The sequence below is a fragment of the Apteryx rowi genome, unplaced genomic scaffold, assembly GCF_003343035.1.
Source record: "Apteryx rowi isolate R43461 unplaced genomic scaffold, aptRow1 scaffold_94, whole genome shotgun sequence".
In the NCBI taxonomy this organism is placed as follows: Eukaryota; Metazoa; Chordata; class Aves; order Apterygiformes; family Apterygidae; genus Apteryx; species Apteryx rowi.
The window spans coordinates 1,319,255-1,340,574 of record NW_020451249.1 but is presented as its reverse complement, the minus strand read 5'-3'; the positions used below and the strand labels follow the sequence as shown (position 1 = coordinate 1,340,574).

General features: G+C 60.5%; 1 protein-coding gene across 9 annotated transcripts in view; it reads left to right on the top strand.

Moving 5' to 3' along the window:
• KIAA0513 (KIAA0513 ortholog) overlaps positions 1–19,426 on the top strand; it is a 40,325-nt gene extending 20,899 nt beyond the window's left edge. For 6 of the 9 annotated variants that reach the window (XM_026092001.1, XM_026092003.1, XM_026092002.1 and 3 more), the window contains 12 exons: positions 7,853–8,340; positions 8,846–8,945; positions 9,423–9,496; positions 10,102–10,172; positions 10,819–11,026; positions 11,326–11,369; positions 11,967–12,045; positions 12,532–12,609; positions 14,413–14,442; positions 17,056–17,136; positions 17,456–17,550; positions 17,630–19,426. In XM_026092001.1, coding sequence (XP_025947786.1) covers positions 8,021–8,340; positions 8,846–8,945; positions 9,423–9,496; positions 10,102–10,172; positions 10,819–11,026; positions 11,326–11,369; positions 11,967–12,045; positions 12,532–12,609; positions 14,413–14,442; positions 17,056–17,136; positions 17,456–17,550; positions 17,630–17,679 — 1,230 coding nt within the window. In that variant the 5' untranslated portion in view covers positions 7,853–8,020 and the 3' untranslated portion in view covers positions 17,680–19,426. Of the gene's footprint in view, positions 1–7,272; positions 7,340–7,684; positions 7,765–7,852; positions 8,341–8,845; positions 8,946–9,422; positions 9,497–10,101; positions 10,173–10,818; positions 11,027–11,325; positions 11,370–11,966; positions 12,046–12,531; positions 12,610–14,412; positions 14,443–17,055; positions 17,137–17,455; positions 17,551–17,629 lie in introns of those variants that run through there. The other 3 variants (XM_026092006.1, XM_026092005.1, XM_026092009.1) reach the window with 3 other exon arrangements.
• Positions 19,427–21,320: the final 1,894 nt, after the last annotated feature.

Below are 21,320 nucleotides of genomic sequence, written 5' to 3'. Positions count from 1 at the left end.
CGCAGCCCGATCGGGAAACGCGGCAGCTCCCATGGAAGCGGGGGCCCGAGTCCCTTCGGGCTTGTTATGGGTGGGAAATCCCTTAAAGAGCCGCTTTCTAAAGCCGGGCCCGGCCCCGAGAGCCCTCGCGTGACATTTTGCCAGGTGAGCAGCGGGGAGCGGGGCTGGCGGGATAAATAGTTGGCTCTGGGGGCTCCCTGGGGAGGCGCGGGCGTGGAGGGGGGGCAGCTGTGCCGCTGGCTCGCCGCAAAGGAGAAGCTGCTGCTCGGCACAAAAGACGGTCTTAATGCAGCGCCGGGCTATTCAAGAGACGTTTAATTCTCTTCTTCTAAAGTCCACTCGAAGGGGGAGCTGCCATCTGGTGTCTGATGTTAGCAGGAAGAAAGGGCTCTTTGCAATGCACGGGAAAGTTGAGAGCTTGCTGGGCTTCAGATTGCCTTAAAAAAAAAAAAAAAAAGAAAGCTTAGTTTTTAAGGTTGAACGAGCTGGCTTTGTAAAGCGACCCGTGTGGGTTAATGCAGGCTTTGAAAAGGGACAGGGGCTTCTGCGGGAAGCTTTGCTGCRCGCTGGCCGAGCCGTGTCCGCTGCTGGGCTTCCTGCGGAGCCCCCGCGCCGACGCTGGGGCCGGAAGGGGGAACGCCAGCACCTTTCCCTAAGGAAAGGGCTGGGGAAGAGATCCACAGCGTGGCGGGGACGTGCTTGCCGCGTAGCAGCGCTGGCAAGCGGCGTTCACGTCATGTGCCAAAAATACTCCCCTGCGTCAGGTGCCGCTGCGGGAGGGGGCACCGGCCGCTGGCTCGCGGCCCTCTCCCCGGCTCGGCACGGCGGCGGGGCGGTGCGGGGCAGTGCTGCGTGCTGGCTCTGGCATGCACAGAGTGCGTGCGGTCTCTGCTGCGGGTGTATGTGCACAGCTGAGCACAGGTGCCTTCCAGATTGCCGCCGCCCTCTGTGGTATTCAGGGAAAGATCAACAAAACTGCCATGATTTGCTTTTATGAAATTCCAGGGGACGTGACTTCTCAGCCTGTAAAGCCGCCGGGTAGCGTCTGCAATCCGGATATTGCGGCTGCGTGTTGGCAAGGGCGCAGCTGGCGCAAGCCCCGGTAAAAYGGGCTGTGTCCTCGCTGCCAGCGAAGGGAGCAGAGCAGCGGCCGCAGGGGCAGGTAAACTGAGCGTTGGGGGTTCCAGCTTCAGCCGTTGCAAGGGCTCGTTAAGGTCCCAAGCAGGGAGATCTGTGCGTTTAAATGCTCTCGGGCTGTTTTTTGGAGGGGGTGCTGGTGCGGTACCCCCAGATCTCCGGCGGTTTGAGGAACTCAGCTGCCGGTGGCTGTGCRCCGCGCGGATATGGCCCTGGTGCCTGGGGTGTTTGCTCAGCGCCGCGGGAGGATTAATGAGCGACTYGGGGGAACAAGACTGACCAGTTCCCACGGAGGAAACGAGCCGAGCCGTTCCCTCGCGGCGCAGGGAGTTTTCCTTGGCAGAAGCAAAGGTTTTGCCCGCGGTGCCTTTGTAAAGCCCTGCTGGGCTCCAGCCTYCCTCGGCAGGAGCGGGGTAGCGGGGAAGTCTCCTGTGGTTTCATTCCCGGCTTGTTCTGCCGCGCGCGCTCCCGGGGATGCTCTGCCCACCCGGGGGAATCGCACAGGGTGGAAAACTTTTCTTTAGCGGACCCTTAGCGTCCCCGTCCCTAGGCCTGCGGTGCAGGAGCTGAGCTGTGCCCCCCCGGCTGAGGGGCTGTTGCAGAAGGGGTTGCGCGAGCGCTGCTCCCCCGCTTCGGCGCAAAGGCCGTGGCGGGGAGGTGTCACGGCTTCGGCGCAAGCGGTGCGCCCACCATCCCGCTGCGAGCCGGGCGACGCCGGCCTCGGCCCCGGGGGCACGCTGAGATCCGGACGTCGCGGTCACCGGCGCTGAGAAGCGGCGCTTTGCCGCGTCTGTCCCYCCGGCAGCGCCAGCGCCCCAGGGCAGGAAGAAATTCGGCAAGAAGAGGGCGCGATGCACCCGTCCCCCCTTTCCCGCGGGCTGGGAAATACGTGCCCCTGTGATACAGCTGGGAAACTGAGACGTGCAGCGGATTAAACCTCTGCCAGAGCGCATCGAGCGGCGCTAAAACTCCTGCTGCAGGGTGAGTCAAAGCCCTGCCGCTGCCAGGGCGAAACCCTTCCCGCGCCTGCGGCTGCGTCCCGCGCCCCTGCACACCTCCGCGCAGCCCCAGGAGCTGCGGCTGCGAACGCGGCCCTTCTCGTCACGGCTCGGATCCGCTGCTGGAAATCTTGGCAGCCCGGCAGAGCCGGCGGCTGCGATCGGCGTGCAGCAGGCAGCCGGAGCAGAGCCGGAGCAGAGCCGTCCCTTCGGGACTGCAAAGGCAGAAGCCGAGTCCTGCGAGAATATTTAATCGTCTCTTTGCCCTCCTCGCAGCGGCTTCCCTGGCGCGGGATGCAAACGGGGTGAATTTCCTTGAGGGCTTTAAGAGCCCTTTTCTCCTTAACCTGCAGGTCTGGGTGCCRTCCCGGCACCGAGGGACGGACAGGTCTGGAGGAAAGTACTCTGGTAGCTGCTGCGAGAAGGCAGCCAGTGATTTCTTCATTTTAATTAGTTTTTAAAGGCCTCTGACTGCTCCAGGCTGGAGCGTCGTCTCCGTGTAGGATGCAGATGTGAGCGTGGGCTCGAGCGTTGTCACTGTGCAGAAAGCCACCCACTGCCTGAGCTCGTAACGAGGATTAATCAAGTTGATAATTCCAGCTTTCCAGACGCAGGTGGGCGCTGTTAAACCCCTGGGGCCGGGCAGCGAGGCGACCGCTTGGCTCACCAGCACCCGCTGCGGAGGGATCCCCTCTCCCATCCCGCCCGGCTGTTGTGCGTGCCGCGGGTTGTGCCCTGCTCGCCCGGGCCGAGCGAGGTGCAAAGCCCTGGTTTTGCACCGCGCCGGGGCAGTCGGAGCCTCCCCATGCAGCCGGTTCCCAGGTGGGTGCAGAGAACCCGGGGAGCTGGGGAAAGGGGTGCAAAAGGCTGCAAACGCGTATCAGAGCCGTCTGGCGAGATGTTGTGGCCGAGGGATGCAGACGGCGTCAGGACCGCAGCAATCAGGGCTTGGAAAGCGGAGCTGGCCCTTAGGCGTGCGGAKGCCGGGGGCTGAGCTGGGGGTGTTTCACCTAAAGAGCCTTAAGGAGAAACTCAGTGCAAGTTTTAGGGACGTTGGGAGAAAATATCGCATCCCAAAATCCCATTACGCTGGAGGGGCTGGGGCGGTGTCGTGTCCTTTATCGCTGCCGTGCTCCAGGCGCCGTCCCGCGGGTTCAGCGGCTTTGCGGGCGATTTTTGCGGGTGRTTTTTTTGCCCTTGCGTGTCGCTTCCTCTGGCTCTGCGAGGGGGTGAAAGGGTTGGACTGCAAAGCTAGGCCAGGTGATCCCGTCCTCCGGAAGGGCGAGCAGAGCCGGGGAGAGGCTGGATGAGGGCAGCAAAGCCAGGACATTCATCTGAAATAGAGCGGAAGAAAAGCCCTTCCCCTGTCACTGCCTCGACTGCTTTCGATCCCGGCTCCTCGCTCCTCCCTTTCCGCCTTGGCACGAGGTTTAAATGCCTCCCTGGTTTCTCCCGGGCTTTGCACATGTCGGTCCCCAGTCCAGGCGCCCTCTGCATCCTCCTCTCCGCCTTTGCCTGCGGGTGCTGGATTCCCGGCCTGCTCCTCTCTGCCCCGCGCRGCTCCCTCGGGGTTTCCCCGTACCAGCTGCATCCTTTCGTCCTGGGGGAAGCAACTCTTGCCAGGACACGGCGGGTCCCGGAAAAGCCACCGCTCTTGCAACGCCCGCGTTTGCACCCTGCACTGCAGCGCGCTCTCATCCCGGGCGCCCCCTTCTTCCCCCGCTCCAAAAGTCACGGTCAGCAAGCTCCAAAATTGTGCTGGGGAGCTGCCGCGAGAGCCAGCACGTGTTTCAYGTCACGCTTGGTTAGGAAAGCCGCAGATGGCAGCGGCGCTGCTGCATTCGAAGATGTAATTTCCTCGCCAGCACTTTATCAAGTGGGTAAGTGGGCGCAGTCAGCGCTGGCTCCTGCCCCTGCGAAAYGGCATCGCGTCCCCCCTCGGGCGAAGCGCGGCCGAGGAGCGGAGGCGATGCGAGAGCAAAGCGCACGCAGCTGGCGTCCGAGCCGCTGTCTCGCGGGGCCAACTGCTTCCCGGCCATTCCTCGCTTTGTCCGAGCATACAGGACACTACGAGCCTGATAAAAAAAAATGCTCCGTTCCCTTGGGAAAGCTCCTGCCCTTGGGAAAGCACACACGGTTCTCCTGCAGCGTTTGCGGGATGCTGTGGGGTCGGGGTTGCAAATGCAGCTGTCTTGCAGTGAAATGCAGTCAGGCCGCGTCTTCACCGAGCAGGGAGAGATGAAAGGAAAACAGCATGAGCAATAAGAAGTCACGAGATTTTAACCGTTTTAAAATTCCGATCGAGTTTAATGCAGCAAAGACTGCTAGTTTTTTTTTTTTTTAAGTCTCATTTATAACAGCAACGAGCTACAAATTAGCTTTGTCACATCCCTCCCGTCTCTGTTGCCCTGGCTCATTGCAGCAGGCAGCAAGCTCGCGCCGGCCTCAGACTGACCGCTGCAACACGTGGTCAAAGCTGGCAGCCCCAAAACCTCYCGGAAAAGGCCCTTCTTTTCCTTCTCCTCCAGAAGGCCCTCGTAATCGAGCAGACCATGCCTCGGGAGGGCTCCTGGCCCCCAAATAGCCTCTTCGATGAAACCCGCAGCAAAGGGCGACGCTCCGAGCTGCCTSTCTGTCTGCAGATGGCTCCAGCCAACTCTTTTCTTTGCTGCTAATGCTCCCTGGCTGGCGTTTCCAGTGGGAAGACACAGATTTATTATGAGCCAGCTCCCCATGGGGAATACAGATGTGCTGGAAGATGCATGCTTACAAGCAAGCCTGTTGTCAGCTACACATTACCTTGTCTGCCTGGTTGAGCGTCATGATTAAAGGCAGCCCTGGCGTTGCAGGACCTGAAAGACGCTAAAGCTCATTACGCCGTGGCGATATTCCTGTAAGCGAGCGGCCAAAAAGCCCCTTCTTATCCTGGAGCCCTTGTTCGCTCTCAAACTCGAAACAGCAGCRGCAAGGCAGGAGCGTGACACCGAAGGCTGTGCTGGTCCCAGCTGCGGGACGTGCGGCCGGAGCCAAGTGCTCGGGCTGCGGACGTCGAAGCTCTTGGTTTGTATTTTGGCTCTTCTTTTCCGGGATTAATTCTCCTGGAGAAATGACGGGGCTGTGAAGCGGGTGCAGGGCTGAGGTTTTAAGGCTCCTCTGTACCCTGTGCCGGAGGGCTTGAGGGAAGCACGGCCCGGAGCGTGCGCGGGATGCTCGGGAAGCCTGTGCATCCAGCGACACCTTCGAACGCCTTTTGGGGCCTTTGCTCAGTGGGAGGGTTTTCTCGTGAGCTGGTCACCAGTGGTTAAACCCTTGTGTGCTGGGGAGATGCTGCTCGGCTGCTTCTGGAGCAGTTGCAATGTGCAAACTCCTGCAAACTGGGACGTGCAAAAAGCCCCCCGACCTGCTGCCCGTCGCTGGTTCAGGCAGCAAAAGCCGTCTGCCTGCTGCCGCCCGCACGCGGCTGGCTGGGAGCTTGGAGGTGGCCCTGCGCCTCTCCTGACGGCACGGCCTGAAGCGGAGCCGGGAGCCGCCGGTGCTCCAGTGCAACTCAGTTTTGTGTCTGGCGACGCTTGGAGGAAATGCGTTGTTCCGGGAGTAGCGCCGCTCGGCGTGCCGTGTGCCGGCGCGGGATTCCTGGCGCCTGGCAGAGCTTCGCGGAGCCGAGGCCCAAGGGGTGCGTCGTCGCTGAYGGCTTTTGCTCGTGCTCGAGCCGCGGCGCAGCTCTCCCTCGGCCGCGTGCGGATCCTGGCAGGGTGAGGACGCGCGGGAGCCTGTCCGTCAGCTTGTCCGGGGGCATTGGGCCCGCGTGGYTTGTGAAGCAGAAAAGCTGTTGCMTCCAAGAAGTCGCTTAAAGGGAGCRRTTCCGAGTTGGAGGGATGTTTATAAGGCTGCACGTCGTCCTCCGTGATGGAGAAATTTCTGCAATTTCTTTACGTGCAGCGGTGACGTGCGGGAGGACATCTGCGCATCCCCTGTGCCGAGCAGTGCGCGGCGGGCAGGTCACCTGGGCCACGTCCTTGGCGTGGGACGTTATGAGACGTTAAAYCCAGGCAGCGGCCGCTACCTGGGCAGGCTTTCCAAGGGGCACGGATTTGTTCTCCTGTCCGGTTCCAGCTTAGGGAGGGAGGCACGTCCTGCAAAGCGTGGATGGGAAGGTCCGTCGTGAACATCCTGACCTGCCTCCAGGGAAAACACAGCTGGGGGATGAGATTGCGGCTAACGGCGTTGCGACTAGGCAGCTCCGAGCCTCCGTCCGCAGGCTCTGGAGGGACGGGCAGAGGGAGGTCCCTGCTCCCGCCGGGAGAACAGGGCTTTGCAGCTGCCTTGGGCCTGGCTGCAAAGGTTGGGGGCGGACAGATAAAGCCCTGCGTGGCCCCAGCAGCTGGTTGTCCTACGCCCCCCCCGTGCCGAAGGCGCTCGTGACGGCAGGTTTGCAGCTGGCCTCTGGCTCACAGCTCCGTCGCTGCCTGCAGCCGCTCGGATGCTTTTCTCCTCTGAAGAGCCGATGCTCTCAGCTGCTCTTCCCGGCGACCTGGGCTTTGCGGCATCGAAAGGTGCATGGGGGTGCCGGGACGCGGGCGGAGGTGACCGTGGGGACGCGCGGGGTGCTGGCGGGCGAGCTGCTGCCCCATGCAGCGGGTGCTCTCCTGCGGGCTATTTTCCGAGCCCCCGAACTGGGCCAGCGTGCTCTGCTCAGTGACACGTCTTGCATTTGGTTTAATTTTAAACTGCTTTTGGCCCRACGACCTGGCCGTTTGCCCTTTGGCGTGTGCTAATCCCTGAGCCGAGAGAAACCCGTCTTTCTGCTGCGGGGGTGGTTGCCCGTGTCCCGGGATCGAGGTCTGCGTGTGGCTCTTGGCCCCGGCAGCCCTCTCTGCTGTGCTCCTGAAATAGCTGCGCTGGGAGACGATAAGAAAATCATCTTTAAGGTGGTTTTCGTGAGACCTGTGCGGCCAACTCCTCCGTTTGGCTTGGGGGTGAGGGAAGATCTCGCCGCGTGGCTGATGCCCGCGGTGCCGCTGCTTCGTCCCTGCTGCCTGGGCGCCGCGGGAGAGGCGGTTCGTGCGGGCAGCCCCCTCCTCGCCCCATCGTGCGACGCGCTGGGGGTTTGGGTGTCCCCGGGCATCGAGGAGGTGGCGAGCGGATGCTCAGGATGGGGAAGGAGCCTGGGGAACTTCTTCTCTCCTTGCATCTCTTTGCAAGAGGTGAGGACCGTCTCAGCGGTGTGGCGGGTTTGCATTCGGACACGTGCAGTAACGTGGCTCTGCCTTGTCCTCTCCTTTCCGGATCGGGAGGGATCTGCTGTGCTGTGCYGTGAGCGGCCGGGGCAGGGCAGGATGGATGAGGCCACCTTGGAGGATCACGAGCGCCTTCGCCAGCTGCTGGCTCATGCTGGCCCAATTTCACCTGTCAGGCTGGGAGACGTCACCTTCCAAATGTGGCATACGGAGCTCAGGCTTAAACTGTCTCCTTTCCGGGCTAAAAGATGAGTCAYGAGGAAGAAAAATCCCCCTGAACGGTGCAGAAAGCTCGAGACCGCCACATGGGCTTGCGCATAGAGCAGCCAGGCCAGCTCTGCGCCCGTGTCCTGTCCCTCACAGCTGCTGGTGGCATCCAGGGGACGTTGCAGGTGGTGGCGTGTGATGCTTTCTCCCGAGGTCCGTGGTGGTGGTTCCTTGGGCTTGTCTCATCACCCGTGTCCGTCCCGTGTCTTTCAGATGTCCTGCACTAACCYGGCCCGTGGTGGAAGGACCTGCCAGCTTTAGCCAGACCGTCCTCCGAGGCTGAAGATGGTGTTGAGGTCCTGGTGAGGGGCGAAAGGGCAACCGAGCTGACAGCAGCCCCCCCCCGGCTCCTCGCACCGCCGCGTCCCCCCCGCGAGCGCCATGGAGGCCCCCCTGGACGTGCCCGTGGGGAACCTCATCGACTTCGATGCCGAGACCCCCGCCCCCGCAGAGCCCTCGCCTCCGGACCCCCCTGGCGGCGGCGGCGACGAGGACGCGGCCGGGGAGGAGAGCGACGCCACCGAGTCGGCAGACAGCGAGAACGACATGGGCTATTCGCCCAGCCGCTGGAGCAGCTACCGCCGCTCGTCCTCCGACGAGTCCTTCTCCTCCAACCAGAGCACCGAGTCGGCCAAGGACGAGGTGGCGGCCGAGCGCCGGGAGTTCATGCGGCACTACGTGGAGAAGGTCTTCACCGGCGGGTGAGCATCGATTTTCCAGCGCTTGGCTCGTGCTGTTTATGGCTTCGATGCCGTGTCGCAGCCAGGGAGCAGGGGAGGACGCAGGCTCCGGCCCCACGGCTCGCTGCGCTCTCCGCAGCGCTCCGACGCGGCACGTCAAATGCAATCGAGCAAACCGCGGGTGATGGGGAGCAAAGCCGAGCTGGGGCTGTTTTCGCTCGGGGCAGCGCGCCTGTCTCGGGAGCTCAGTTTCCGCTCGGGCTGTTGCCCTTTGCTTTCCCTCTCCCTTTGCTTTGCCCCCCGCCGGGGAGGAACAAAAGAGCAGCGTGCGCGGGAGAATGGCAAAACAGACGCACCTGCATCTTCCTCCCATCTCTGCCCTCCTCCCCGTCGCAGCATCTGGACGTTGCAGGAGCCGAGCCTCCCTCCGGGAAGGGGCAGCCGCCGTGCCGACTGCGGCGGGGACGCCAGGCACGTCCTCGACTTTAACGGTGGGTTTTTTTTCTCCCCCCCTTTTCTGTTTCAGAGAGGACCTGGACCAAGAAGAGAAGGCCAAGTTTGGTGAGCTCTGCAGCGGCGAGAACGGGAAGGGCCGGGAATGGTTCGCACGATACGTGAGCGCCCAGGTAAGGGGCGACTCGGGCAGAATATCTGTATGTACAAGTATATATACAGGAGCTGTCCTGTACTGGCGACTGGGGAGCAGCTGGGGCAGAAGGCGCAGGCCAGGGAAATTTGGCAGTGCCCAAGAGCAATATTTTTGCAGGGCAGGAGCTYGGGGGTGAGGGAGAAGCTTTGGTACATTAAGATACAGAAGTAAATAATTGCATCCTGAGGCACTTAAAAATATGATCATTGCAATGAGGGAGAGAAGTTCTCTATTTTATATGAAGTGTAATAAGATGAGCACTCAGAAATGTCCTATTCCCTAGAAAAACAAATCAGAAATTCAAACCGCTGTCTCCGAGGTGGAGGCCTGATTGAACGTGCTTTCTGGCCACCTTCCTTAGGGGACCTCGGGGAGCTGCTGTTGTCTTTGCCGCTTGCGGCAGACGGCCGCTCCGGGCGGCTGTGCTAAACTGGGTCTGGGTTTGTGCTTGCAGCGCTGCAACTCCAAGTGCGTCTCGGAGCAGACCTTCTATCGCCTGATGCAATCTTTCGCCCTCGTGCTGTTTGAGTAAGTGGTGGTGGGGTTTTCAGCTTCACTGCAATCTCCTAAAGCCCCTGAGATCTTTGCACTAATCCATAGGGGCAGGAGAGCTCCGTCTCCAMCCTGCCCTGCTTCTTAGGCCCAAGGAAGCAGAGGGCTCGTGCGAAGCCCAGCAGCGGGGAAGCATTGCCAGGGCCGGGGTGTCCCACRTGTCGTGGCCCATCGGGTGGTTGCAGACAGACCTGAGCTAGGGAGCAGGCGAGGAGGAGCACAGCGCAGATGCTGAAGCCAGCGGGGTCTGGCTGCAGGCTAGCTGGGGTCGCCCCTTTTAATAAGCCTTGCCAAAAATCAGGGCTTTTCAGCCTGAGCATGGTGCTGGGCTTGGCCCGGCTGGATGGGGTGCTGCCCTGAGCACGGGGYGCTGCCTGGACTCGCTGCCGCCACTCTCCGTGCAGGGCGAGCTCGGGGCGTGCTGGGACAGCTGTGTAGAGGCGGTTGTGCTGCTCCTCCGAGGGCTTTGCTGCAGGAAAGCTGCCCTTGCCCGGTGAGAGCAGAGCCACGGCTACAGGAGGGGCCAAGCTGCTTCAGTTGCCATTGCCAGGTGTCTTCATCTAGTTCTCCCTCGATTTCAGGTGTCACCAGATGGATGACTTCAGCCCTGCCAAGAATCTAATGACCATGTGTTTCACTTACTACTACATCGGTAAGAGGTGTCCGCACCCTCGGGCTTTTCTTGTGCTGGAGACAGATGGTGAAATGCTTTAGGCCCAGGTGTTGAGGTTCGCCCTGCGCTGGGAAGGGTGATGGAAGGTGTGCCTGAACTTGGTTTGTGCTGGCCGGCTCGGATACTGATAGGAGAAGGGCCTTCATGGCATGGAGGCTGTGCATACCTGCTGGAGACCCTCGTTGTCTGTCTGTCTGTCCCTTGTTGTTGGGAGCTCATGCTGACATTGGTTCCTCATTGCTTCTCATAGCCAGGGATATTCGTATGCGGCGATCCCTTACCCTGGGGATGCGATGTGAATCCAATCCCAGCACAGAAACACCTCTGCTCATTGCCTGGTGTGTGGCAGTCGCTTCTCTGCGGGACACTAGGCTTTCTATCCAAAATGGGGAGAGGAGAAAAACCTACAAGAATTGGGACGGGATGGAGACTGGGTGAAATGACCCAGCCTGGCTCCTGGTCTCCGCGGTGCGTCTGCAGCACTGCTTGGAGCAGGTCCTCCGGGAGCTGGCGGCGCTGGCTGCRCTGGGCCGTGAGAGCGGTGCTCTTTGCAGCAGGGATTTGCCCAGCCGTACGTTTGCTGCAGCGCCCGCGAGCCCGCTGAGCTCCTGCTGCCTTCCCCCAGGCAAACCACACGCGCTGCCCTTGGAGACCAAGGAGAAGCCCATGGGCAGCATCGACTCGTACCTGAAGTCAGCCAACAGCTGGCTGGCTGAGAAGAAGGACATCGCGGAGCGGCTGCTGAAGAACACGTCGGCCAAGACGGAGAACGTGAAGGGCTTCTTCGGGGGCCTGGAGACCAAACTGAAGGGCCCCGCAGCCCGGAAGAGCGAGTGGGTACCGCTCCGCTGGGCGCTCCGGGCAGGCAGGGTGGGCTGGGACACGCACTCGTGACGTGGCCGAACCAGAAACCTCCTGGGCACGGGCTCCCCTAAGCTGGGGGTTGTTGCTGCCGTGGGAAGGCAGTGCATAGAGATGTCTCTGGCCACCTTTTTGGCCCTGGGGACCATGACGTGGGAGCAGGGGGTCTTTAAAATGAAGGTGGTTCCCTTGCCAAGGAAACCAGGGCTTCACCACATGGGCCGTGTGGGGACAGGCTTCTTTGGAGCTGACGCTATTTTCTGTGTCACAGAAGCGAAGGGGAGGACAAGCCAAAGGAGAAGCTGAAGAAGACGGGTGAGTGGAGCCAGCATTGCTGAGTTAAGCCTGGCAAGGYGTCAGCTGGGGAAGGAGCGAGGGTTGGAAGTGGTGTGAGATGCCTGGCGTTGCTGGAGCTGTGGGATGGAGACACGTGGCAGGAAGGACTGGTGATATCTCCCCTGAGCTCCTGGAGAAGTGCTTCAAAGCACTTCAACCCTTTTAGCTCGTTGTTTTGGAGCAATAGTGTATCCTGTCCCACCAGGACCCAAAGGCATCTTGTCCTCAGTGGTGTTAGGTTGCAGAGAGGTTTGGGCGTCTGCTGCCTCTGAGCTTTAGTGTTGCTCCCGTTGCTCCCGTCACCCTCCCAGTAGCCACCTGTGCTGCTGAAGGAGTGGTCCAGCCCTCGAGCATCCTCTTTGGGATGTGTGCACCTTGATCTGACTTCTTGTCCGCCCACAAAGGGAGACAAAAGCTCCTCTCCTTGTTGGTGGGGGATGTGCTGGGGCTGAGCGTTTGATTTGCAAACCTCGCCGTGGCAGCCACTTGGACACCCGCCAGGGAACGCGAAGTCCCTGCGCGGGTGGGAGGGTGAGCGTCATCCAGGCCTTGGTGTGTCATTGTGTGTCCCCACAGTTTCTGTGCAGAGCCCAGAGGAGGAGAAGAAAGGAGAGAAGATCTACCTGTACATGCACCTCAAGCAACAGCCKATCTGGTAAACCTGCCCGGAGCGAGCTGGGCTACCACCTCGCGGGAGGCTCCCCGGGGCTGGGATCGGAAATGCAGGAGGGGATTTGACCGCCCTGCCCACACGTTGCATGTTGCCCAGACTTTCCTGATTGCTTTCAAGTTGTYGCTGCCCCTAAAAGAGATGGCCTTGCCTTTGCACATCCCGTTTGCCGGGAAAGGTGTGTTTGCAACCCCACGGGGAGCTGGTTTGGGGAGCTGGTCCTGGCTGACCCTCGCCTGCCTGTGGCCTGCGCAGACGGGTGACGGGAGCAGGACAGAGCCTTTCAGCAGCAGTTTTCTCGCCTCACTTAAATGGCTGTGAAGCCTTAGTGCGAGGCTCCTCTTTACAATGATCCCCATCTCCCAAGTGGAGCTCCCAAGGTGAATGTGGCCTCCCAAGGAGCCGGAGGGCTGGACGGGGGGCTGGCTCGCAGGCTGCTGCCGCCGCGACCGCCTCGTTCCTCCTCGGCAGGCACAACCTGAGGTTTTGGAACGCCGCCTTCTTCGACGCGGTTCACTGCGAGCGGAGGAAGAGGTCTCCCACCACCAGGTAGGAYGCGAGCCCCCAGCCCCGCCGCCTCGGCCGTTCCCTGCCCTCGGAGGGGACGCGGTGCGTGGCTGTCGGGTCCCGCTGCCCTGGGAAGTCAGTGGCTGCAGCTCGTCCTCGTGTGCAATTAATTCAGCAGCGTCCCCCATGCTTGGAACCTGTTTTTTTTGTTGTTTGGTTGTTTTTGGTTTTTGGAAGGTCCTTTCGGTGCTCTCGGCTCCCCTGGTTAAGGGGGGATGGCAAGGCAAGCAGTGCAATCAAGATGCTGTAGTGACGTGGGTGCATGGATTGGCGGGACCCGGGGGGGTGGGGGCTGGATTTCGGGAGGGTTTTGTGCTTCCCAGCCCTGCCGAGGCCCGAGGTCACCCCTGCGTTTTCCCCTGTAGCTCTAAGCAGAAGCGCCCGCAGGGAAACGCTCTGCTTCCTGCCTCGGAGCACAAGGCTGCCGGGGACACCGGGCTGTCAGATGAGCAAAGGAGACAATTAATCCCTTTTCTGGGCCCAGGCAGAGCTGCATTCCTTTAAGGATTTGGGAACGTACAGGTTTTCTGGCTCGTTTTGCATTGCTTTTCCAAAAAGAAAGCCCCAGAGGTGTGCCCGGAAAGGCAAGCCAGCCTTCGAGCTGCTATCGCTTTGGATAGCAGGAGCAGCGCGGGCAGCCAGCACCGAGGAGGGGGTCGGGATCAGCCCTGCAGATGGGCGTCGAAGGGGCCTTCGAAGCTCCTCTGCCTTTTGCCGCTTGCCCGCGCCGCTCGCGGGAGCGGGGCCGGACCGCTGCGTGTTCGTGTAGCGCTCGGAGGTTGGGAGCTCTCCGGGCGAAAGTGGCCGAGCACCGGGCGTTTTAACCCAGTGCCCTGTTCGAGCGCTTCTTGYGGTTGCCAGCCCTCCTGCATCCTCCCCCAAAACCCGAAGCTCAACCATGAGACCGTTTGCTTACACTTAAGGATGCTCTGCCGGGCTCGGGGAACTGAGCAATCTTTTCTTTCTCCTTTAATGCTTTCCTTTTTTATTTTTTCCCCAAGCAAACCAGTGACAGCAAGTATTGAACAGTAATGCAACCATAACCGCGTTTGCTCTGATTAAGCCCCAAATTAGCAGGAGCAAAATGTCTCGCAAGGACATGTGCCACTGGCAGCTGCTCTCTGCTCAGAGCGCCTTTCCCGATTAACCCCGTGGYTGAGCCTTCCCTGCAAAAGCAAAGCCCGCTCGCGAGGGAGGAAAACGCGAGGTTTGCGGCTGGGCGACGACCGCCCCCGGGTCCAGGAGCCGGCCGGTGCCGCGCGGGGCTCTCCGCGCCCCCGTGCACGTCTCCGCCTGCGAGGTGGGAGATGATGGAGCATGCACAGCCCCGGTTCCTCCTAAATCTTGCRCTGGGTTTCCGGGTCAGGATGTCCGCTGCAAGCCGCCTCGGCAGCGGCGCYGTGGATGAACGCCCTCTCCAAACCCCTCCGGATCTGGGGCAGGGAAGCTCCTCGAGGCGCCCGTGTCGCCCTGCCCGCTGGGGCGGAGGGGCCGTTTGCTGGGGACGCTGCGCTTAGTCCTCGGCGTTTGCTTTAGGAAAGGCGGCCAGCGGGAAGCTGAGCGTTTGGGAAGCTTTATCCGACCACGGTGGGGAGGGAAGGGGAGGGTGGGAAGCAAAAAGAACTAAATTCCTCTTTTTCTCTCTTTTCTCTCTGTCTCTGCCTCTAACAACTTTTTCATCTGTTCTTCTCTTTTTTTTTTTTTTCTTTTTTCTCCTCCATCCATCTATCTTGCATGGTCTTTAACACCCAACCCTTGTGGGCCCTGTTTCTGCTGCCACTCCAGAGGGAACGCTGGAGAGGAAGAGGAGAAGAGGTGTGTCTGTCCGCATTCCTTGGTTGCGCTATCCGACAGGGCYGACTCGCTTCGGGTCCAGATCCTGCCCTGGGGTGAAAGGCTTTGGAGGCAGGGGGGCTCCGGCCCTTGCTGCCCGCCCGAGGTGGGACTCCTCCGTGTGCGGCGGCCACGTTGCCAGCCTCTCTGGGGAAAAAAACCTCTGACTGGTGTCTCCTTAATGCTGGTTTTTAAAAACAAACCCGAGCAATTTCAGGCTGCAGCATTATGGTCTTCTGGCGTGGAAGCGGGGTGCACGGCTGATGGGGAACCGGGCGGCTTGCRCCTCCACAAGCCTGTTGCATGGGCAGTTTTTGGACGTGAACCGAGTCTCTTTAGTGCAGAAGGGGGAAAACGCCGTCCCCTCCTGTCCCTGCCGCTCCCCCCTTTGCTGTTGACTCRCGCGGCGGCACGGTGCGAGGGCTGCTGGCTGCTGCTGCGGTGTCCATCCCCGGTGGGGCGGCTGCCGTGGTCTGGCTTTTGTGTGTCCCTGGTTGTGCTGTTGCGTTGAGGTGGCGAAGACCTTTGCCCAGTTGGAAAATCTGATCCTTTTTCTTCTCTTTCCCACATGCTCCTATGTTGCCRTCCTTGCACAAAAAGAAAAATGCAGACGGCTGCTGCATGCTGCGGCCGCAAGCGCGTGCTGCGGCTTGCAAAGGCCAAAAGCAGTCCCATCCATGGGCGATCAGAGTTAGGATCTGCAGGGGGGGAGAGTCTTTGCTGCATTGCTGGAGCTYGGGATATTTGACCTTGGAGCAAATCACTTGAAGCGACAGCGCTAAGGAAGGCGAGGGAGCTTGGCAGGAAATTTTCAGCATGGTTAAGGCATGCACCGGGAGCTGGACAACCAAAACCTGCTTAGACAGAGCACAGCTCGGGTTAGCCATTGGGGTGAAACGCCGCTGCTGGAAGCCCAGCGCGGTGGTGTGATCCGAGCCTTGCTGGGTGCATCGCGGCGAGCGGCGGCAGCAGCAGCGGCTGCCCTTGGAGGGGCTGAGACACTTCCTCCGCACGCCGAAATACAGCCCAAATGGGGTTACGTTTGCGAGAGGGAGGAAACGAACCTCTGCGTCGGCCCTTGTCGGGCCAGTGTAAAGCTCAAAGGATTTGGATAGCGCCAGGTGTGGGGCTTTCCCCCTTTCCAGGCACCTTACTTCTGCGTAACAAGCCAGAAGCACGGTGAATTTTCCTTGGCTGCTTTGATGATTTTTTTCCCCCTTCCTCTGTCAAAAACATAAAAAGACAGAAAAAAAGCCTTGCAGACTTGCTTCCCCTGTAAGTGGGCCAGTGAGATGTGCGAAGTTTTGCTCCCAGCTCTCAAAGCTTTGAAAAAAGCTTGATTCTTCTCCGTTCTTCTCAACCTCCAGATTGGCTTTTTTAAATTTTTTTTCCCCCTGCTATCATGAGCTTTATCTGGGAGAAACTACTTTTTTTTTAAAAATCTTTTTAAAAGTATCGTATTAAGTTCCCGGAGCCGTATCGCTATAAGCAGCTCACCCCTTGTGGCTGATGGCCCCGAGCTGGGTGGTGAGGGCAGACTGCCCTTGGTGGGCCAGTCTGATCAAGCGCCCATCATTTTCCAGCTTCAGCAGCAAGCAGGTTCGCTCTGCCTGGGCTTAGGCCATCGCGTTTGCTGCGGAAGAGCCCCCTTCCCAGCCAGCCGTTTCCGCGTGACGCAGCGTCTCTGATCCCGCTCGGTGCGCGGGCTGTGCCGTGTGCCACGAGCGTGGTCCATTCGTGGTGTCCTCTTGCTTCTCCTCCATATATATATATCTATTTTTTTCTTCTACCTGTCCCTGTTTTTCCTTCCCTTTCCTTTATCCTCATATCCTTGTCTGTAACCTTCCCTGACTTCTTTCCAGAAGAGGGCTGGCTTAATCCCGGAGCTGTAGTTTTCCCAATGTGCATGCACCGATCCGTAGCCGGCGCTGACCGCGCGTCATGCCCCGGCATGGTGACATCTCAGCGCCGCGCTGGCTTGGTCACTAAAGGCCCGGCGAGGGGGACGTGGGGATGGGGACTCGGGCCACCTCCTCGCGTCGGTGCACGTGGGTACCGCCTGCGAGGAGGAGCTGCGGGAACGGCTCTGCCCCGGCACAGCGCAGGTCGCGCGTCTGGGTTTTGCCGCGAGATGAAGTTGCACCGAGCTCCTGGTGCTYGGGCAAAAGTCCCTGCTGGCGATGGGCTCGGAGAGGAACCGGATGATGTTCGTCTCCCCCGGGGTTTGGGACGGCGCCCCGGTTCTGCTCAAAATCCAGCGCGATGAGCAGGAGCCAGGGCATCCTCGGGCAGCGCCGTGGGTTAGTGGCGATGAGCCGGCACGGCCGCTCCACGCTCAGCTCCTCTGGCCGGGGGCCAGAGCGACGGCTCCACTGGGGAAAAGGGTCTGGGATCCGTGCTGGGGGGGCCCAGGCGATTTCCTAGCTCCGAGTCGGGTCCCATGGAGGAAACCCGGGGCCGCGGAGGATGCGCGGGGCACATCCCGACTCCCTGTGCTCCCTGCTGCCGGCTCTTTCCGGGATGGGACGGGACGGGACGGGGGGTGTCTGGCTTTGGCCGGCCCGGGGGCGACGCGGCGGTGCTGCTGCCTTGCAGGGAGAAGTGGTGCCACATGACGCAGGAGGAGCGCGACGACAGCCTGCGCTTCAACGAGAACATCACCTTCGGGCAGCTGGGGTGAGCRCCGGGACGGGGACGGGGACGGGACGGGAGCCACCGCGCTGCCCCTGGTGGTGCCCAGATGTGCGCTGCAACGCCGCCCAGATGTTGCCCACCGGGATGCCCGGTCGGCAGGGCGGGKGCGGCACTCCGGGACCTGCTCCTGGGACCTCCAACACCTGCAGCCGGCTGCTGCGGCGCGTCCCGCGTCCGAGGGTGTCCCGACACCGGCGCAAAGGGCTGCAGGGAGGAAGAGGAGGGCGGGGAGGGTGGAAGGAAGCTGCTGGGACGCTGGGGCCAGCCCGTTCCAAGGGCGCGCACGTCCGTCTGTCCTCAGCACCTTCATCCACAACATGCTGGCCTTCGGCCTCAGCAAGAAGCTCTGCAGCGACTTCCTGAAGAAGCAGGCGACCATTGGCAACTTGGACGAAGGTAGGGGCGAGCGGGGGGGACGCGCCCAGCCCCGGGTGTCCGCATCGTCCCCCCGCCGTGTCTTCTCTCCCCTCCGCAGAGCAATACAAGCTGCTGAGCGACCACATCGAGCAGATGGCTGCCGAATAGGCGCCGYGTCGGGCCGGAGGAGGCAGAGCCGGGGCGTCCGGAGCGAGCCGGTGGGGAGGGCAGCGGCTGCCACCTCCAGGGCTACCTGCAACTGAGGATGGGCTATTTAAAAACACACATACACACACMCCCCCCCGCACCAAACCCGCATGACTCTCAGCCAAGCGTTAGAGCTGCGCCCCGGGCAGCCTGTAGAAATAGCGGCCAAACTGCCCCCTCCCGCGCCAGAACCTGCCCCGTCCCTTTTCGGAGTAGACTTTCCCGGGTCTATTTTGTCCATTAAAGAAACAAAAAGGCAAGAGAAAAGCGAAGCGGAGCAGTGCTGCAGCCCCGCTGGGCGTTCGCACCGCTTCACCCTCGGACGGAGCGGGGCGCAGCGGCGGTTGCGGCTCGGCGCCTTCCCGAGAGCGGCGCGGGCTGCGGCGAAGCCGGGGGCAAGCAGCCGCTTTGCGGAGGCCGGCGGGAGCCTCCGTTTCGGTTTGGCATCAGCTCGCGTTGCGTTGCGCGCCCAGAAGTGTCGCCGCCGGCTGGAGAAGCAGGCGGCCGYGCGGGAGCTGCCCAGGGCTTTGCTGGAAGCGGAGTCTCCTGGCCGGCAAAGCGCTGCTGCTGCTGCTGCTGCCTTCATTGCCGGCTCCGCGGGAGCTGGAGGGAAACCCTTCCCTGGGGAAACTCCCCTGCGCCCTCTTCGGAGGAACGTGTATGCTTTTTGTGCATCTCGGGAAGAGCGAAAATACCAGTTTGCTCCATATCGTTAGCCCTGATGAGCAGCAAATAAGCCACGGCCTTCRGCGCGCTTGTGGGCAGAGGAGGAAGAGGAGCTCGGCGCGAGGGGGGCCGGGGTGGCCGGGCTTAGAGCAGCCCCTGCAGTTTCAGCCGCTCCTCGATCAAACCTTAAATAGCCCTGTCCGGACACGCGCGTTCCTTCGCCCCGTGTGCAGCCTGTCTGGTTTTTTCCCGGTGCCGGCGCTTGCTGGCCCAACGTGGTCCCTCCRTGGGTGCCTCCTCCGTGGGCAGGGAGAGCGTCCGTGGCCGCGTGCTCGGGGTCAGCATCTCTCCCGAAGCATTCCTGCTGCGAGACGGTGGGTTTCCCCATGCCGTCGGCTGCATCCTGTAAGATAAATAGCGTAGCAAGGTTTTTCCGYGTAGCTCTTCGTCTGCAGTGTCTTTTCCTACCGCCAAGGCGATGCTTTTACCGAGGCTGGAGCAAACGTCCTGGTTTTTTGTCTTTGAGGGACCCGCGGTTTCTCCGCTCTGCAGGAAACCTGTCTGGGCACATGCTGCAGGCTGCGAAAGGTCGGGACACCAATTTAGTCTGCAGCCGAACCCTGGAGAAAAGGTGTTGCACATGGTTTTTCTCTACCCTCACTGCCGGGAATTGGGATGCTCCGGCTCCGGCGAGCGCAGGGCTGGGACGCTCCCAGGTCTCCAAGGAAGGCTCAGTCCCAGCACTGACTTCCTTGGGCTCATGGGCCTTCCCGAAATGTGGGATCTGGGAGCGTTAGCTTGTACCCGTGCTCATGAGGGCGAATTGCTGCTGGAGGGACTAATTTGCACTTTGAGTCCCATCGAAAGTGTGCGTCGGCGGAGCGCGGGCGCCGGGAACGCGGGGATGGGACCTGCCACCTCCGGCAGCCCCTCGTCCCAGCGGGGCCAAGGGCACGTCGGCCCCGTCTCCGTTCGGTTCTTTCCCGAATTCTGCTTTCGTGGTTTATTTTTCCGACATTAAAGAAGTTTAGCGGTGAAAAATATATTATTTGCATGGGTATTTTTCTAAAAAAAAAAAAGGAAAAACATTAAAAAAAAAAGCCTGTAACAATCACACCAAGAACCTGTCGAAATGTGCTGCCCCTTGTTCCAGGATGCTCGTGGCTCCCGCTGGGATTTCCAGCGCTGTCTTTTACCCTCCGTATAAATGGTCGTGAGTTCTGCTGTCTGACTTTGATGCTGTACTTACCGCTGCGGCCGCCGCGCCGCGCGCCGAGCGCGGTCGTTAGGCRATCAATCGTGCTGCGCTGGGGCCGTGCGACTTTATGTACCGTGGGCTCTCGGCTTATTGATTTATCTGAGACGTTTCGAGGCTGCGTGTCGAGGGGGGTGACTTCCATAACCCCTTCCTGCCCGGCACTGCGTGAAGGACGGGGCGAGAGAGAGGCTGGAATAAACTGTCTTAAAAATGACTTTCTTCTTTAGCCGTTGTYGTGTGTTTTAATCCGACGGATCTTCTCCCCTCTGCTTGCTCGTCGTCGGTGGTCCCTTGTGCCTTCCTCCGCTCCGTCCCCTTCTGGCTTCTCCCTTTTGATAACCCACTTTTTTTAACAGAGAAAATTGATGCACCTTTTAAAGAAATGTTAGCGTTTGCCCTGGAGCCATCTAGACACGTGGAAGAGATTTAATTTTTATTTTCTTTTCCCCTTTGCGCTCAATCTCTGCCAGCCGCTGCCGATCCTATGCCGGAGCTGGGATTCTGCTCAGGCCTCGGGCCATGTGATTTTGCTGTATTTAAAAATCAATTACACAGTATTAACCTAATAAAAAAGGACTTCCTTCAGATTAATGGGCTGTGGGCTTCGTCCTCCCCCTGGCTCGGGAAGCCACGTCCTCGCGGACCTCCGTAAGGCTGCGCCGAGCCTTCCCGCGTCCCCGGGGGCGTTTGCCTCTCGRGTCGGGGAGGACGTGTCCGGCGCCAGATGCTCTCATCTAGGGCAACTTAGGGCTCCGATTTAGTGCYGGTTCCCAGGGAATCGGGGCTGAGGCTGTCAGGGCTCAGTCGGATTTGCACTGTGTTAAGCGGAGCTAAAGGCAGCGCCTGGAGCAGGGACGCGGGGTCCCCGCTGCTGACGGACAGGCTGGTTTGGGAGCAGAGGGGTGAACTGATCTGTGCACGGTGAAGAAGGCAGGCAGTAGTTATAGGGGGATAATCACAAACAGTGTGGTTTTTGGTTTTTTTTAATGACCCTCCTTGGGGCACTCTACACGTCTCACCATCAGAGGAGCTCTGCCGCCTGTGCTCGGCTGCCTTACCTGAGGTTTTTCCTTGGAAAAACACGGCTGCGGTGCGATTGACCACGGGACGGGGAGGGCTTGCACGGACGGCTCTCGCTCCTGCCGCATCCTAGTGGATGCCATGAGCCTGCTCCCGGCCATGCCAGCTCCTCCCGTGAAGTCTGAGCATGGCGAAATGCTCTCTTTAAAGGCTAAAAAAGACGCTTGCTTCCTGGCCTCCGAGGGTTTTAGTGCATCTCTGTTAAAGCTGTTAAAAATCTCTCCACTGTAATAGCGTCTGGGAGCGATAAGTATTCATAATAGCGGGGCTTCAGGGTGGGTTTGGCTGTAAAAGCACCTCTAAGCTTGCCGGATTTGCAGCTGCTAAATCGCCCTTTTCTCATCTGTCGCAGGATGTTCAGGTGTTTGTCGCTGTCACCGCACAACAGCGAAGCTGTGGCCCTAATTCGCRCTGCAGCGTGCAGAGCAAGGGGGGGGGAGACCTTTCCCTTAATAGCTGGCTCGTGATCTATGGAGACCTGTCTCTCATTTTTATTATTTTTAGCAGGAGCAGCTTTGACTCTTGCTGGATGCTCTTGTCTGCACACTGCTGCCGGCTTGCTCAGCCGGCCGGAGCCCGGGAAGGGCCGGCAGGTTCG